General features: G+C 40.3%; 1 protein-coding gene across 4 annotated transcripts in view; it reads right to left on the reverse strand.

The window, feature by feature from the left end:
- Nucleotides 1-19,735, reverse strand: part of FAM171A1 (family with sequence similarity 171 member A1) — a 90,851-nt gene that overhangs the window by 3,400 nt on the left and 67,716 nt on the right. For all 4 annotated transcript variants that reach the window (XM_052803146.1, XM_052803156.1, XM_052803135.1 and 1 more), the window contains 3 exons: nt 17,855-18,031; nt 2,924-3,040; nt 404-518 (listed from right to left, as the gene is read on the reverse strand). In XM_052803146.1, coding sequence (XP_052659106.1) covers nt 404-518; nt 2,924-3,040; nt 17,855-18,031 — 409 coding nt within the window. The remainder of the gene's footprint in view (nt 1-403; nt 519-2,923; nt 3,041-17,854; nt 18,032-19,735) is intronic.

Genomic DNA, 19,735 nt, shown 5'->3' on the forward strand with positions numbered 1-19,735 from the left:
ATATACACTTGCTGAGAAAAGGTTAACATTTATTTTACTATAAGACTAATAGAAAGATCGCTTGCAAATGTGTAGCAGATACAATGACAGAGATCTTGGACCTATGCCCATGTTCGATAGGAGGTTTTAGAACATCTTACAAGGAAAACACAGGTAGGGTGTGTGTGATTCATTCAACTAGCATCCTACCAAAGGCAGGGATTGTATATGCCGCATATAACCAGGAAGATACGAAGGTTTATCTCACTGTTTCTTTCTTCTTCAAATGCTTGCTTGCTTTCCCCCCACTCTCCCTCCCCCCTCCCGAAGTAAAAATGTTTCAATACAAAAGCTTTTAATTTCACGAGCACAAAACCCCTTGTATTTCCAACACGAACTAAGTAACCAGGACAGTAAATCTTACCTGCAATAATACAAAAGCAGACACAGCAAGACTAGAAGTATGAGAGCCATCCCTCCTAAAATTGCCAAAAGAAACATTGTGTGATAGCTGGTAATGTCGTGTGTTACGACGGGACCTGGAAGGCCAGAAAAGAGAATTTAGACCTGTAACAACCCGCAAACAGGAAGAGGAACAACACTTAAACAAAGAGAGGGACATCTTCCCTTGTTATCAGGGTGCTAAGTGAGCAACACTGCTGCTCGTAGCCCTGGTGCCTATTGAGCACACCATCTCTGGAGAAGGGAGCAAGTTGTGGAGAAAGCGTGTGCTGGTTTTCATGACTGCAAGTCCAAATAGATCATTCTGTGGAAAAGCAGTTAGTTTCAATAGGAGCATGCATCAGTGAATGCTGCCTTCCAGGCCCTGATGCTGACACAGTGCGCCAAAGCTTGCATCACTGGAGAAAAGCCATCACAGCATCTTCCAGCACTGTAGTGTATGTAGTAGCACTGTGGCCAACAACTTCTCTTTAACAACATTTGCGGTGCTTTGTACTCAACAGTACATACAGTGCAGTACAGGATTCACTGGAAGATGTGTTGGTGCTCTGAAGTCTAGATCAAGCCAAGCCAAGCAGATCTTCAGTAGATTTAAAAACCAGGCCACTAGTGAAACAGTGTTATAAGTCCAGGTTTCAGTAATGCTTAGTAAATGTTCTAACATACAAAGGAATGCACACATGTGGACAGCATGTGTAGTCCTGACGGTTTGTAAAATCCTTATCATGATTTTGAAATAAAGGCCCAAATTTTCATCTGCAGGCAAGGAGGTACAGCACCAGCTGAGAGAGTAACATGCATGTACTGTGAAGGACAGCAATCTTGGCCAACATTAAAGTTCTAGATCGTGAGGTCTGTAAAACCTCATCTGTGGATCTGGAGTGGTCTGTAGAGCCACTGCTAGGAATACAAAGCTCATTTTTGTCCATTTTTTGAGATAGGAAATCAAACAGATTCAATAAGGAGATAAAATAAGCAAAAAGACATTAAGCTCATTAAAAATAACATCAAGGATATTGCATTTGGGAAATCTAAATATTTACACATTCTGTCCCGCCATTACCTTTACATAATTGATTGATACTATTGCTTCAGGACATTAAGAAAAAGAAGACATAAATCACTTGAACTTTTCATGGAAATGTTGTTCCCATTGCAACAAAGTTTTAGGAACCCAGATCTAGCCCTCAGAAAGAAGGAAAAGTAAAATACAAGTAGAAATTCTGCCATACAAGTTAAACTGCAAGGACAAATAAGCCTTCTCCTGTTAGAGTTACAAGCCTTCTAACCTTAGAGTTACAGGCACAATTTTCAGGACTAGTGTAACTTCCTTGCAGTCTGGCACAGAGCTGTACCGGGAAATGTTTGGCACAGAACAGTTGCTTTTTCTTAAAGCACAATTATTTTGTAAAATTCCATTAAATTCAGATCTGCACCTGCCTCTAAACTCTGTTCAGCAGTGAATCAGCTGAATATTCCAGCAGTTTCATTTAATATAACCTCAGAAAAAAAGCTTGCATATCATGAAACAACTTCATGGCATATACAAGCAGACTTTAAAAACAGGCCTCATGTTAGAGTTTGTTTTGTTGGTTAGATATAGTTTATTTAGCTTGCACAGCCAAGGCAAGAATGTTTTCATTTCTACTGTATTTGGTTTTCATCCAGAAAACCTAATAAAGAAAATCTGTAAGAGGACGAGTTTTTTCTTTGATTGATTGGCTCTTCTATTGGTGGCTGAAGAACTAATACTAAGAAATCTGAGGCAGCCACAGACAGAAAAAAGGAAAAGCAAGCTGCAACACTAATAATCTCCACAGGCACAGAAGTATATATAATGCCTAGTTCAAAGTGATTTTCTACAGTTATGCCAAGAGGCTTGCAGATGGCAACCTGTCAGCTCATCTACTAATGCCACTCTGCTAAAACACTTCCTAGAACTTCCACGCTAAATTATTTGTGGTGTAAATTAAACAGTCAACAAGACTATGCAAAGCGTAAGTCAGGGCAAAATGGGCATCTTCAGCAAAAAAAGAAAAAAAAAATTTACAATCAATCCATTAGTAGATGTCTAACCCAGGATGATGTTGGTCTTAGGTAAATCCATTTTTTGGGGAGTTTCTGTACGGAAACTTGACAGCATGTATTTTTCTACCTGCTGGAACACCAATACATTGATGTTGTACCTCCCCTCATTTTCTAGCAATGGCTCTGCCAGGCAGTGGTGACATAAATGCAGCAAAGCAGGAACACTTCAAAAAGTTTCCCATTGAAAAGACTCAGAGGTTTTGAGCCCAAGGGTTGCCCCCCACAATCCCCAAAAGATTTTAGCCCTTTACTTTCAGATTTCTGTTTTCTAATAATCCATTATTGATCAAGCTGTGGCATCTCAGATGAGGTCATTCTGAAAAATATAAACATTATATATGAATAAATAGTTACTCAATGCTGCGAATATCAATAAAATTCAGTTCCATCTTACCTGGGAGTGTAGGTGACATAGCTGCAACCCAGTAGCCCAGCTGAGGTGCAATATAAGTCCAAGTCAACTGATTTCCTTCTTGTTGTACAAGGCCCAAACTACTCTTCAGCCATGTCCCTGTAAACACAAAGGTTGTAGGAAGGTATTACAGATGTATTCACACCTTCCTCTGCAAACACGTGGAAAAGCAAGCAGTAACAAAACCTATCAATGTGCTGTAGGGGTTGTGTGTGCATTGCTGGGAAGTGGGAGATCGTGCCTTTTTGTTGCTGGCATTTGAGAGCTCCCGCAAGTAGTCATCCCCGTGGCCTTCTCAGAAGCTTTGTACGCAAAAACCATTTAAGAATAAATAAAACTAATAAATCTTCAAAAAGGGTTAAAGGAAATAATTATTGTCATATTAGATTCCCCTTCTTTGACGAAGGATATTCCTGAAGCTGATTCTACGTAGACAGCCCACTTAAAAACTGTATTTCAAGAGATATCACATCTCCCAGACCACATGTGAGTTCTGCATACCACCTTTCTGTCAGCTCTGGCTGTCAACTTCTAGAAGACTGAAGAGAATGCTTCCTCAAAATGTTGGTTTTCCTGTACAGAAAACAAGCTTATGAATGTTACTGCCAATAAATGTAGAAATAAGTTGCACCATCGCTTTGATTCAGCAATGTTAGTCATTCAGAATGTGTATACAACCAGGAATACTGTTTAGTAATGTATGATGAGTTTTTTAAAACATGTTTCTCAAAGGAAATGTAATAGAGTTTTTAGAATTATCAAATGATCATTTCAAAATAAACAAGATTAACAATTTTAAAGCCATGTGTTTAAGTTCATATAACCCTTAGGTAGTCCAGATTGACAATCTGCCCTAGTTGAGAGCTGTTCTACTTTCAGAAGATAAATTTTGTTACAAGAATCGGGCTATGAAAAACCTTTACAACTGAATCAGCCGCATGCCTTTTTGTAATTCATAAGCCCCCTGATTCTGGGGCTGTAGGAGAAAAATTAGTTTCTGATATATTAAATGGCCAGTATGGCTTGTAGACTGCTCCCATATTTATTCTCTTTGAAAGAAACACAGAATTGCTGGCCTGGACAGTGAGAGCAGTCGCTGGGAAGCCACCCCTGGTGCCAAGCAGCAGTTCCCGAAGCTGCAATCCTGGCTTGGCATCTCCCATGGGTGCCGAAACAGAGGGCATGAACTCACTAAGGACGTTCTTCGCACACGTTGGCGGCCACTACCAGTACGACTGATCTGTGTATAGAGACGGGATAAACCCCTCTGCACTTCTGCAGCATAGCTCTGTATTTCTGTGCAAGGGGCGCAGGACAGAATGCTGCATTTCCATTACTCAGCTTCAAATGCTCACTTTAAAGGCAAGCTGCTTCTTGTACTTGTGATTCCCTTTCCTTTAAATAGCCTCCTGCATGTAATTCCCCAAACGGTGCTTTTCATCAGACGTCACTCAGGACTAAGCATGAGCATTTGTGGATGACAGTCATCTGAACACTTAGCAGTGACAGCAGAACACACAGAAGAGATGCTGCTGGTGTTTTGGTTTTTTAATACCACCGAGATCCTGCTGATTTCCTCTGTGTTCCTTAGGTTATCCACCTGTGCAAACCCTGTACATGTGAGAATGGCTGTCCTGGTTTCGGCTGGGATAATTTTCTTTCTAGTAGGTGGTATAGTGCTATGTTTTGGGTTCAGTATGAGAAGAATATTGATAACACACTGATGTTTTCAGTTGTTGCTAAGTAGTGTTTAGACCAAGTCAGGGATTTTTCAGCTTCTCATGCCCAGCCAGCAAGAAGGCTGGAGGGGCACAAGAAGTTGGGAGGGGACACAGCCAGGGCAGCTGACCCAAACTGGCCAAAGGGGTATTATACCATATGATGTCATGCCCAGTATATAAACTGTGGGGCGCTGGCCTGGGGGAGGGAATTGCTGCTCGGGAACTAACTGGGCATGGGTTGGAGCGTGGTGAGCAATTGCACTGTGCATCACTTGTTTTGTATATTCCAATTCTTTTATTATTACTATTGTCATTTTTTTATTATCATCATTATTAGTTTCTTCCTTTCTGTTCTATTAAACTGTTCTTATCTCAACCCACGAGTTTTACCTTTTTCCTTCTGATTCTCTCCCCCATCCCACTGGGTGGGGGGGAAGTGAGCAAGAGGCTGTGTGGTGCTTAGTTGCTGTATGGGGTTAAACCACAACAATGGCTCTTCTGCGTATTTATTTCCTCTCTACTACTGATTTTTCCTATGTAAGTACACCCTTAAAGTCCACCATCTTTGGCTAATAATAAACGCATCTGCATATAGTGAAAGGTTTAGAAAAATAAACATTTGAGAGAATTTCTAGATCCAGGTGACTATTATTGCCAGATAGTGACTCTGTATTTGCAACCAAACTGAATTGGTGGGCAACAGGGGAAAGGAATTACTGATGTAATTTTCGGTTTTCCAAGTATCATTTCCAGTCTGTAATAGGGTAGTAATAACCTGTTATTTCATAAAGAAAGTCACAAAAGACAAGTAATTTTGATTCACAGTACCAAAAAGACCAAAATCTGTGTACACAGATTTGCACATATGGCATCCATAACTGTCATATCAGAACACCCTGATGTAGCCATCAGTTTACCTCTTTTAGGGAAACATTATCGGGAAGAATGCACAGTTATGCATGAAGTTTCTGGAAAAACTAGGAAAAGTAGATTCATTTTCTCCACTAAGATGGCCATTATCCCTTCACATTTTCTACCCATGCTTTTGGGGAAGATGTCATACTAATAGCACTGAACCACAAGGTGAAAAATAGCCCATAGGGTCAAAACCTGCTTCTATCTTGTGCCTAAAATGCCATTTGATAAGAAAACTCCTGTAAGCTTGAACTTTGTCATTTTTTTCCTGCAAGGTTCTGACAATGAGAATATGCACCAACTATTCAAATACGCAGCCACGTGAAACAAAACTTTAAGACTAAGAGAGATATAAAAGTGCTGATTAAAAAAAAAAGAATGGAGGGACCTTGGCGATGAATTTATCATGCTTCCCATACTTCTCTTACCATCTCTAAGCCCTTTAAATTCACACACAAGCAGAACACATACGCATGTAATTTAGCAAAGTTCATTATCTTCGTAGTCTATTTTTATAGCTACCTCCTTGAGCAGAAGCTATTATTGATTCCCTCACTAGGGGGAACTTGTGTCCAGCTTGCCTTATTCACATTACACTGCATTCTAATGAACACAGTCCTCCTAATGTCTCTTTAAAAACCTTTTGCTCAGTAATACTCTGCTTGCATAATACAGCAATCAAGAAGCTAACAGAGGCTGCACTCTTATCACTGCGAGCAGAGCTCAGCTACCATCCTGCCAAACAAGCAGCAGCTCAGATTGCTCATATTTTAGCAACAAAAGGAATCCCTATATTTGCAATGGAAGAAAATAATAGTCTACTGCACAAGGTCAGTCAGGTTTCATGCTTGTCTTCTGCTCATTTAGGTCACCCGTTTTTGCCAACCACTGGATACACTCAAGGAAATTTATCCGTCTGTATAACACTAGGGAAAAATGTAATTCTCCCTCTCTCTGTTATGGACAGTTAAGAATTTCAAAAGTGTAACAGATATATCTGATATTGGTCATCTTTAAATAAGAGTGATGAAGCTTTTGTTGACCATACCCTACATATTAGTATGTGATGACAGCTAGAAAATAATTACTTTTTAAATGGCACTGTCCCAAGTTCCTTCATCAGGACAACACCAAGTGCGGGTTCCTGGAAACCATGGGTACAGAGTCTCATCAGCTGCCTTTTTTAATACTTTCCTGGTCCAACACATCTGTGATAAACTCGCCTCTTATATTTCCACCATCTCTTACCAATAATCCACTAATAAAACAGAGCATCCTCCTGCATGATGAAGAGAATGAAGAACTCTATCCTTCACGACAGCAGTGGCAAAACAGGTTTGAGCGGAAACAGTTGAAACACAAAGTCCTGTATTGTTTCTTGTGTGATCAAATAGCTGAAAGCCAACATAGCATTACTGGAGGGAACTGATGTGCCTTCAGTATTCTGCAAACCCATCGGGGCGTTTCCAGGTGTCTCTCACATTTCATCCTTTACAGGTTCTAATATCTTGGTCGCTTTTCAACTACCATTAAACACCAAGCAGCATTCTTGTAACTCCCTACATGCAATGCCTTGCTGTAATGACTGATGTTGGACCTTCTACCAAGCAAAACCCAATCGCACTGTACTTACTAGCTATGCTCCTAGCATTTCAAGCTGCCTTTAGTAAGCAAGAGTTCATTGCTGTGCAGCCTCGAGAATGAATTCCCTAACTCATCCCAGATTCTACCTTGCAGCAGGAAACAAGATGTTTTCCTGTTATAAAAATGCAGCTAATTACCCTCTGTGTCCTCACATACTTGCTCTTGTAAGCAAGGGAGAAAACTGAGGGGCAGTGAGGAAAGAACAACTTCCATTTTTCTGTCCTTTCCTATCCAGTAGCCTGCAAATGGAGTAAGGGAGAGCAGCATTCATTTTTTTCTGTGCAGGCAGGATTACAACTGCAGGAGAACTAAGCAGAAGCATTTAGGAGGGAAGAGAGGTCTTACCTCCCTGCATGGCTAACTGTTACGATAATTTAATTTGTTATTCTCCAAATACCCTATAACATCTACTTCCTCCCCCCGCCCAAGTCAGCACAATCAACTAGCTTCACTGCTTATTAAGTTTTATACATGATGTGCAATAATTGTTAAGTAACAAGCAATACAGGATTATAAATAAAAAGCAGTACAAATAACTGGATGTAATGGAACTGATAATTTTTGTTCAAGACTGATTGTGTAGGTCCAAAGAAAACATGTCAATGCATCTTTGGAGCAGAAACAGCAAGTCCAGTATAGTTTGTAAGCACTGCATGATTTGGGCCAATTTGCCATTAATTCTTAAAGAGTGTCTCGTGCTTCACGGAAAACTTCTATATATAGAGACATTCTTGCTTATAGATCATTTTTACATTTCTCTTCCTTTTTCCTCTATTACTGCTCCGTGAAGCCAACATGCTGATCCAGGATTCAAGTCAGGGGAGCTGTCTCCTGGCTCAAACTGATGGCAGGGGGAGAACCAAGAAGTTTCTTAACTCTTTCCTCACCAAAATTATATTTAGTGTCACTGACTTTTTGGAATAAATGGTGTCATTTAATAAATTTCTTCTTAAAAAGCTTATAAAACAGCTACCCAGCACTCCTTTGTATATGTAACTTAAAAGCAAGGTAAGAGAGCTACCATCATTAACACTACAAAGAATATAAAAATGAGAGCACTTTAAAAGAAATACAAATCAAAAAACAATCAGATAAAGCTGAGCTCCATCTGGCTGCAAAAATACCCAAATATCAGAGACAAGTTGAAGAATCCAGCAGAGCAGGAAAAATAAATTCTGCTAGAGAGTAGCATCTTAATACTTTGCAGTAACTGATTCTGATGAACACACTTACTTATCTCAGGCAGCTTTTAGGACTTGCCAATGGGGGCAAGAGGCAGTTATCATGAGTAAATTTAACAGCAAGAGTTTTGCAAGTTAAATCTCCGTTTCAACACACATTCTGCACTAAAAATGGCTTTTTGTAATTTAATTTAGTTTACTTCTAAATCAGATTGGAAAATGGCACTTTCAGCAAGGAGAGTGTCCGGATGGGCAGCTATTGCAGAAAAGCCATTAGAGAACAGCTACTCTAGACTATTTCCCTGCACAATCAGGTCACTGCACATGCGGCCAGTCTGCCCAGAAAAGAGACATCCTATTGTCTTCAAAGACACTAACTATTCAATGTGACAGCTTGCTGGATCCAGGCAGCACAAATGGATCTGCTTTTGTGGTCTAGACGCACGATGCCTCTGAATAAGACATTACTTCCATATTTTAAAGCTAGACCTTATTATTTTAAATTAATCTGTAGTGAGATCCAGGGAATCGTACACCTCTCTGGCTCCCATGTGTGTGACCGTGCATGCCGACAATCCAGCGCTGCTCCAGCTCAAGCAAATGGCAAACTTCCTCCTGGCCTATGTGGGGCAGGACCGCGCTTACTTCAGGCAGGACTGCCACACCAGGCCGTCTGCTCTAGAGAGACGCGTGTGACTCCTATTGAAGTCAAGAAGAAAGGAGAGAAATTCCCCTCTTGCCTGCTGGCTTCGAGGGGAGTTTGCACGCTGGCACCCCAGCACAGAACTCTGCTCTCTGGGAGGATGTATAATACTGCTTATTTCAGGTTTACCTTCCCAAGGTGACCATTTCAGAGCCTCCCAAATCGCTATTGCTGCAGGGACTTCTGCTGACATTGATTGTGTATTCTTCCTATCACTGATCAAAACAGTTCTGGTAAATGACTGTCAGAGGAGTGTGCTGTAGCCAGCAGCTTCCCCTAAGGACAGTCATAAAATCTAAATATTGCTAGTGTTTAAATATATGGTAGGTATGGTGGTTTTTTTCCTCAAATTACTTTCACATGTGAGCTTTTGGTAGGAAACTCTTCCATTGATCACATACTGTTTGCTTTTTTCTGTTTGTTTGTTTCTTTTAACTGGCAAAAGGATCATCCAATCCCACTCAAGCAGGGAACCAAAACTGTGCTATTTACAGCATGAATTATTTCCATCCAATAGGTTTGACAAATAAGAGGATTTAATTAGCCAGAGAGCAAATTAAGCATAATCCCATTATATGAATATATTTTTATTCTCAAGATTATCTTCCCTGGACAAAAGAGTTTTGGAAAGAAAAGAAAGATACTTTTAACTATACTACTTAATAGCATAGAGGTTTTAAATAAATATCCCCTAATGAGAAGTGCTTTTCTTTCAGCCCACATCTCTTCTGTGATGTCTACGATGTCTTGTAAGATTGCCCTGCTTAGGCAGAGATTCACAGTTAAATGGAGATATACGTGTCAAAAGGAATGAGGCAGGTTGTTATCAGACAGAGTCTGGGACAGCAAAGGATATTCAAAACATACCAACAGTGTTTCTAGAAGTAATTGATTTAGACACTTCAAAAGGCAATGTTATTATGGAGAGTTAATCAAGGGCAAGTTTGTGAAAATAACTTCCTAAAGCATGTTCTGACATACATAAATTGTAGCTTTTCATTCTACCAGCTGAAAGCTGCTTATCGGATTTCTTCTTCCAAACAAAAATCACCTCTAATCTGCATCAGCATGGGAAGTTTTACTACAAAAGGATGGGTTTTTTGGTTTTACTTTTGTTCATTTTCTAAAAAGCTAAAAGCCACTGAAATTGGAAGTTGAAAAATTCCTTCTTGAATATTGGTAGAGATTACTCCCCTCCTCTCCCTCCCCCCAATACACATGGGTTTAAAAATTCATAGTATTTAAGTTAATATTACAATTTTGTTTTTGGAGTTGCTAGGCAACATCAAAAAACAAACGTCCCTGCTCTGAGATCATACCTTCATTATTCTTCCACTCTTACAGAATTTGTTACATAAGCCTTCCAGGGCCAAATCCCGCTACTGTTCTAGCAGCACCACCATTACTTGGTGTACTGTAAGGGAAACGTTTTTAACATCATACCCTCAAGGTTTTTGCAAGGAAGTCTAATGGTTCCGTTTATTACTAGTGTCTGAGAAGCTTTGTAGTTTTTGCCATCTCTACTAATTTTTCCCCCTTAAATCACCTGTCAAGTGTTTAACAAAAGAATACACCAGTTTTCATTATTTAATAATTTTAATTACATTGGGGCAGAAGGCAGGGCACATTGTCCAGAGAACTGCTTGCATTGCTTTCGTTCCCTCAGCGTTTCCTTCCAGAATGCCAGAACAGAAGAGACTTATTAGAGAAAGTGACTTCCATACGTAATTACTGGTTAATAATTATATTTCAAAAGGGAAAGTTTAGCTCTGCTTGCTGGACCACCAGCCCTAGTTACTGGTGTATGTGAAAGATACTGCCTTAGTATTCACTTTATCACATTATTAATCACATTCAGTTATTGACAAAATTATTAGAACAAGTAATAAATAAAAGCACAAGGCAATTCAAAACACTGCATGCCTTTTCCTTCACCCAGCCTCACATCACGCTCATGTTCAATTTCTGTTTTTCAAGCTGGAAGTGGAAGCAGATGCACAATGTCCCAGGTCCTCCTCAGCCTCTTCCAGCCCCACACAGACAGTTCACACTCCTGCTCTATGCACTCCTGCCTGTATTTCCACCAATCTCCAAGTCCTCTCCAACTCAAGCAGCTGCACAAGCACAATAGTCTTTTTTCCACTTCTGAAATTTTGATGTCCACCTCTTCTCACCTCCTACTGCATGCCTTCTGTAGGTGGAGCTACAGGGCCATCTACATGATACAACATATAATCCATTATTAAAACCTGTTCCCAGAGGACATACTATTTGTTTCCAGGTTTATTCCCTTAGTTACATAATAGTAGATTATTTACATATATCACGACACTTTGGCACCGTCCTGATTCCTTCAATGTCCTCTTAAGCTCCACCATCATGCCATACCACGTCTGCTTTGCCACAAATGCAACTCAGATGGTATATGAGGTGGGGAGAGGATCAAACAATCCATTCACATCACTTTCATCTGTGTAAGGCACAACATCCATTTAAAAACTACATACATATTGAGAAACAAGCATAACTGCCTCCTGTGATCCACTACACCTCTCCAGAGGAATCATGATAGTGAGAACATACCTCAGTAAGCTACACCGTGAAGCATCGGAGGAAGAGCTTCTTTTCCTTTCAATGCTGAGGTTTGTCTACTACTCTGCAATTGTATCTGCACCTATTATGTAGACATCGTACATGGCAAAAAGCTGGGTTTGGTAGCTGCCATTTCTATGGCAACACATAAAATAGGAAATTCTTTGAGAGCAGTTAGTTAAAAAATCTGTATTCCTCAGTGTATTTAGTCTTTAAGAATAATTTAACTTTCACAGCTGAGATAAAAAAGGAAGTAAAAATCAAATTGTCAAGGAACTTGTAAACTACAGAAATAGTGTAACTATGAGCTTTGTGGAGGCTTGGTTTTCTCTCTGCAATTTGCAAATCAATCTTCGTATTACCAGTGAATCTGATCTAGAACCAAATGTTCTGGATCTGATTATATTAAATTCAAACTTTTGGGGGCAGGCAATGCTTTTTCCTGAACGTGTCCATTTCTCACGTGTAGAAAACCCAATAAAACCCGTGGAGAAGTGCCTGAAGTCCCAGGCCATGTGAGCAGCTGCATGTAGTCCAAATGCAGACCATCTATCCAAGTTCAGAGGCATGTACTTGTACCCAGTGTCAGATCAAGCAACAGCCTGCAAAAGTTTTTGTTAAATGATTATTTTCTGTCTGTCATGGAGTGTATGAATGTGGTGGCAATCAGAAGTTAACCGAATTTACAACAGAGAGGAATATGTTTTATTTTTAAACTATGAAAATATAAGTCAATCTTTTCTCTGGGTGGATTATTGTTGCTACCACATGGGAAGCTTAAATCAGCGACTTTTACAAATCATCTTATTTACAAATAATGTGCAGTGAACTCACGGGTAGAGATGTACAGTAACCAGCTTACATCTTCTGCCTGACAGCAGCTGTCACTCTCTCCCTATAAACACTATGAACAAAAACCAAGCATCATTTCACCTCCATGAAACAGAGCAAAACCATACCGCAGTCCAGTTTACGTAGGCACTGATACTGTTTATACATAAGTATATCCTCACTACTTCTTTTGAGCACAGAAAATATTATCTCCATTTTGCTGAGGAAGGAACATCAAGAGATTTTGACTCTACAAAAATCAATGGCAATTTTACCACCGAAGGCAGGACATCACCCAGAAAAAGTAAATACCAGACTTTCAAGTGTATTTAGAAATCTATTATGGCATTAAATGCAGTCAGAAAGCACTGACCAAGCACAGCAGAGTACATAAAGTATTGTGCTTTATAAAGCTATAAAAAGAGTTCCCCAAGATACTCTTCTCCATATTCTGCCATCACTTTACATTAATACATGGTTGAGATATCAGGCACAGGGGAAACATCCTCCTCTGTGAAGGAGCTAGTAATTTAAAGACAACAAGGTCATGTCAAAGATGTACACTAAGTGTTCAGGGAGGAGGAAGAACAGAGAAACAGTATCTGAACTTCATTTACACACAGTGCACAAGAAATAACACATTTTCAGGAGGACAAGCAAAAGGGTGGAGGTTTAACCCCTTCACTCCAGAGTCCTTTGCCACACAAGGTTGAAAACAGTGTTGAAAATATTTTTCTGGCATTTGGTGTGATTAATGAACTAGCAAATGCATTGATACTGTCAGCGAAGAATAAATCCCATTTCCATATTACACACTGTGGAATATTTGGTAGTACTTTAAAGTCCTTCATACAGCTCTAGATGTGGATCTAGAGGTCTAGGTGCAACATAATGCCTCTATACTACATGGGATGGAACTGAGGACTTAAAATGGAGAATGCTGGTCTTACAGTTTTGCTCACTGAAGCCAATAAAAACCAGACATCTTTATATAAAGCATAAACCATTTAAATGGGGGCTGAGGAGAATACAGCTGAGCAAGTGCTGGTTGTTCAGTCCAGCTGGTGGGAGCTGGAAATGATACAGGAGGTACAAAGTTTCATTTCTACTGGGATCTGTAGTATTCTTTTCTGACTGAAGAGGACAAGGCTAGAAAGAAGTCTTGGACAGAAATTTGGTGTCCAAGAATAGAGAGATTAATTATATTGCTGTAAATCCTACTGACATCAAGGCAAATATACAGGGAGGAAGTCATGATCCCAACCATCTGTTTACGGATAAAGGAAAAAAGTTTTTCAGCCCCTTCAGATTTTGAGAAAAACAAGACAGTGCTTGGGAAAAAAAAGAAGCCAACAACCCATAAAACCCTACTAAGCAATCCTGATTATAAAAATGAGAATCCGTACCTCTTTCTGTTCAAACCTTTAAGGTGCACTATGAAATAAAACCACTCTCCCACAGTAGTGTGAAACACAAGAGATATGGGTATGTCAACAGCACAGAATGAGTAAGTTGTGTTTTAGTGTATACGTCTCCGTAACATCAATGCATCTGTCCTTATTATTACCAACACTAGAGAAATGCAGCAGAGAAAGGTGCTGGAGTGCATCTCCAACACAAGAACAAGGTTGGACATATTCGTTTACCCTAAAACTTCTCCAGGGCATAGATACTTGTTCTTCATTTTATTAATTATGCAAAAAGGTATTACTGCTTTAATTTGCTTGCTGTGCATGCAAGGCAGCAAGTTTGTTTTGTAATGAAAAAATCTCATTTGGAACAGTATAAAATAGATGTAGCAGATTGTCTTATTTTGATGTCAGCCTGCTTTTTCTGGCTGTGTCTTTCACCAGTGTCAATGGAGCCACCCTCAGCCTTAAGTAGACTATGCTGCTTCTCCCCCTTCTCTCCCCAGTTCTCTCTCAAGGACAGAAACTGTGGTCATGAAAATACAGATTGTTTATGGTAAACATCCTAAAAAGCAATTAATTATTTTTGGCTGCCGTAATAAGCAAATATGCCTAATTTCTCTAGAAACGATGAAAATCCCTGCACTTCCAATCAGATGCCACTGGGTTTATATTAGTATGTCATGATCTCAGCAAAATGTATGAGATTCTAAGGATTAAAACATATTTGTAGTATTTCTGTCCTTTCTCCATCCTCTAAAAGTGAAAAGTATTTCTGCTTTTTAGAGCAGAAATTATACTTCATGGAGTAATGATGACAACCACATGGATTCTAAACAAAAACAATGGCTTGCACAAACAAGTACCCACTGTACTGCTAATACACTAGAGAGAAGCACTGCATTATTTCCTGGTAATACAGTCATAGCTTTCCATCTCTGGTATTTGCTCAATTTTCAGATAAAAGTGTGAAAATTTAAGCCACTGAAAATCTATTAAGGAGAGACAACAACATAACTAGCACTGAAGAAAGCAGGTCCTGAAATGAAAGACAAAATCAGAATAATGAGGGTAGAGGTCCTATCCTGACAAGGCACAGATCTGGCAGTGCAAATGAATTACAACAACTTATTTGCCAGTTAAGGATTTCTCCAGCATGGAGCCATCCCAGTCATCATCCATCCTCCTTCCCTTCCCAGTCCAAGCACAATAGGGATGGCGAATGACAGGGTACCACCATGTTCACGCTGCATATTGCTAGTTTGACAGCCCTTAGGGTGCTAATGTAGCCCGCACAAGATAGAGTGGCTGCTCTACTTATTAAATTAGGCTACTCTAATTTAAATTGGTTGGGATGAGGCCAAAATTCTGCTAGAACTGGCATGCTGCAGTCAGGGCTTAAATGCATCTTTGTTCAACATCTTTGCTTGCACGGGAAGATGCTTACTTCAGCTGAAGTGTTAGCTGGAGCCTAAGCATAACGCCTTCAATACCTTCCTCTCTATGGCTTTGTGAAGCTAAGTGGCCTGACAAAGACGCATTTTGTTTAGTGGTGTTCATGCCTTCCCATCCCAATAACACAAGTGCTCCAGCAGTTTGTCATGAAGCAAACAAGGTTGGACTTGTCTCAAGATTGGGAGCCTCAAGCCTGCAACACTAATTAACTAACCTGCTGTCCTGGTTTCAGCTGGGATAGAGTTAACTGTCTTCCTAGTAGCTGGTACAGTGCTATGTTTTGAGTTCAGTATGTGAAGAATGTTGATAACACTGATGTTTTCAGTTGTTGCTCAGTAGTGTTTAGACTAATGTCAAGGATTTTTCAGCTTCTCATGCCCAGCCAGCGAGAAAGCTGGAGGGGCACAAGAAGTTGGCACAGGACACAGCCAGGGCACCTGACCCAAACTGGCCAACGGTGTATTCCATACCATGTGACATCCCATCTAGTATAGGAACAGGGAAGTGGGGCGGGGATATCGCCGCTCGGGGGGACTGGCTGGGTGTCGGTCGGCGGGTGGTGAGCAACTGCACTGCGCATCATTTGTACATTCCAATCCTTTCATTATTGCTCTTGTCATTTTATTAGTGTTATCATTATCATTATTAGTTTCTTCTTTTCTGTTCTATTAAACCGTTCTTATCTCAACCCACGGGTTTTGCTTCTTTTCCCGATTTTCTCCCCCATCCCACTGGGTGGGGGGGAGTGAGTGAGCGGCTGCGTGGTGTTTAGTTGCTGGCCGGGGTTAAACCACGACACCTGCGTTGATCTGTGCTAATATATACTGCACACAATAGGGTAAGTAGCTCTTCATATACAAAAGTAAAAACCATATTCCATACTAAGAGAGAGCTTTTGTGTCCCCACCACAGGGGCATGGAAATTTGGCCATAAATGAGAAAGCTCCATAATCAAAATCAGAACCATTTTACTAGCAGTGAGTAATTAGCAATGAGGCAGGCTGCAGCTATAACACAGCTGACAGGAAGGACTCGGGATGGACTGCTTCTTGTGGAGAAAGTAAACGTGAGTCAGTCTTCCCCATCTTTTTCTGAACAAAGGAAAACAAAATAGTTTCTAGAATCACAGATCAAAATCAGTTTCAGGAAGAATGTAGTGACACTTACCGCTAGGGCACCACAAGAAAAGTGCCATTTCCACAGTTAAGGGAAACCCCGAATCCATTCATTGCACTCTTTTTCTCCTATTCAATTTTATATCATACTCAAATTTATTCTTCATTAAATCCTACTGCTTTACTCTCTAATACAGCCAACTTCTGACAAAAGATTTACAAGCATGCTGTTTGAAAATACATCACCTTCTTCAGCAAACAGAGGCAGGAAGGAAGCAAAAATGTTATTTCCCCTTTCACCACCAGCCCTCGCCCCCCTTCCTCCAACACGCTGGTTTTGTGCTCATTGCTCTACTTCTGGATGTGATCATGAACTGGCTCAAAACACTTGCCTTGCACGGACAAAACCCTACCAATTGTCTATACAGATCCACATTTCTGGCTCCTTTTTCCTCCTCTCTTCCTCACAGCATCTACCTTTCTCACCTTCCATTCTTCTTTATTCACTTCATTTTCTCAACAACCTTCTGGTACATAATTCAGAAGGCACAGTGCAATAACTGAAGGGGAAACACCAGGACAAGACTTATGCACCCCATAATCCTTTACACTTTGAAGGTGTCAAGAAGGCCAGCATGGTATACCAGCCAGCAATGACAAAACAAACAAAAACAAAAATAGAGAGCCTAAACCACACATTTCTGGAAAAAGTCCTGTTCACAATAGCAAACGTTATCCCGCAATATAAAAAACTGAGTGCATTTTACAGCTTATATTGATTAGTCATTCTGTCCTTTCAAAATATTTAATGAATTTTGCTTTTTTTTTAAAATCATTTCCATGTACTTTCCTTCTTGATAGTGTTAGTCAATCTCAAAGTGATTTACAAAAGTCAGTATTATGTTTCCTATCTGACAGGCAGGAAACTGAGCTAGAGACAAGAGATGCACCAAAGGTCAGATAGCTGGCTGCTGGCAAAGATAAGGCTAGTTTCCATTTCTCCAGACTTCCAATTCAATGCCGTAGTGAATACGTCTCTCTGCTTCTCTGTCTGTGGGTGAAATCAAGTTCTTTCAAGATAGTTTTTACGTAAAATGTTTAATAATTGCAAAATGGTACTTTAAAAAAAATTTTGTCTAGAAGTGGCACACAATGCTACTGAAGTATATTTGCATATATACTATATATTACTTGATCAATAAAACTCAGTCTTCTCTCCTTTTAGACAGAAAACAGATTTCTGTACACTCGAGTGAAGACCTTACTGTATTAACATAATAAATGCAGTGAGACATTAGTTTCAGACAAATGAAGCCATCTAGGGAATCACAATGAGATGTTACCTACCAAATTTTTGGTCAAACCTCCATGCTGGAACGTGTGCATTGTGCTTCAAGTTGCTGTTTGTTGGCAGAGGCACTGTTACATAGATAGGGCCATTCACGGGGACTGGAGTCCCATCGCTGTTGAGGAGATGAACACTGACTGCAGTGACAGGAGTGAGGTCATACCTAGTGCTGTTTCCTACCGAGAGAATGAATGAACATTGTGACTACAGCATTTCCCAGAATTTAAGATACACCCATGTGGTTCAACACCGCAGTACTGCACCAACATACTTCTCAAGGGATGGTAGTAGCTATCCTCCCTGCCTTACAAAATTCACAAGAAAGATGTACAGGCTTCTGTATTTTTCACTTGATTTTGGAAAATTCTGAAGACAAGAAAACTACAATGCAAAAATCTCCTGCATATATTTTCTTGTCTTAATTCATCTTAAATAAATATGTACGAGTATCATAGCCATAATCACAGCAAAAAAAAGTATCTCACAAGCCTTTATTACAGCCTCACATGCCCATATTGTAACTAACGAACACCCAAACATGCAGTGACACCGCAAGGATGATCAGTCATATGTTTAAGAATGCCAGGATGTATTTCCTTTGGCCTTTCACTGAAATAAACCAAGCTAAGCGGATTATTAGGATACACAGTGTTATCTTCTTATCTAAGATAATAATTATTCTTTATGTTTAAACTGCATGCCAATGGACGTTACTTCATGACAACACGATTTAAAAATGCGCTATAACCCTTCAACCGTTTAACCAAATGAATCAATGACAGGGGACAATACCACAGATATATATATGTATTCAGGGGAAAAAAATGCTTGAGGTTTAAAACCAAGGAGATCTGGAGCTCAAAGTGACAGCAGCAGTAGCTTAAATTGGAAGAGATGGAGCTTCCAGTTCTGCAAGGGGCTTGAGCCACCCAGGTCCACACTGCTGTTAAGAGCTGCAGCTCTGCCGCCTCCTGGGCCGCTCATCCCGCCGCAGGGCTACTCTGAGAGAAGGAACAGGGGTGCCTGGCTGGCAGGGAGCGGGATACTGCCTCTCCTGTAATCCTGGTGCCTTACATCAGCATAAACTGCCTGTAAAAGCACATTCGCACCCAACAGCGGTATGCCACCTGCGACACCAAGGCACAAGGGGTCTGCAGGAACATGCAGTATCTCAGCGACAGTGTTCCTTAGGATGAGTACCTTCGAGGGAATGGTGGGAAAGCATTAAGACCTTTATGATTTCTCTTAACAGTGAGTAAGTCTCAAGGAATGGCCTTTATTAAATTCAATGTCCCTGAGTAATAGCTCACCAAAGTTAAGACATCACCAGGAAAGGGGGGTGGGTGGCAGGAAGTGGCAAAGGGAAGGAAAAAAGAGACAAAACTTCTTCAGAATTTTAAATTCTTTGGATTTTGCAAGAGGTGCCAAACTGAAGACATAGAAAATAACCAGAAGTAACTTTGCATGTGGCTTATTTACTATAGCACCTACTCTGACACACATTTTCCCTAGATTTCAAGGCAAGAGTCACTGTTGCACAGCTGACACACAATGGGCATACACACTGCTTTGATCTACTGCAAATGCAGGGGCAGAAGCATATCTTCCAGGGGGAGTGAAGTGCTGAGAAAACAGGAACTCTGAAGATGGCCATGTAAGACAGCCACAGAGCTAACAGAGAAAAAAACAGAAAAATAAGGTTTGGAAATTCAGCTAGGGTATAGGGGAAGGCTGCCAGCCTACCCAACCACTTGTATATTATAGACTCCAATGTGCACAATATCATCCCCTTACAACCTTAGAATATAAACTAGAGATATAGAGGAGGGAATCTGTGGGGAGAAAGTTGTTCCTTTATTCCTGATCATTCAATGCAGTGC

This window comes from Harpia harpyja, chromosome 1 (genome assembly GCF_026419915.1).
Source record: "Harpia harpyja isolate bHarHar1 chromosome 1, bHarHar1 primary haplotype, whole genome shotgun sequence".
NCBI lineage: Eukaryota > Metazoa > Chordata > Aves > Accipitriformes > Accipitridae > Harpia > Harpia harpyja.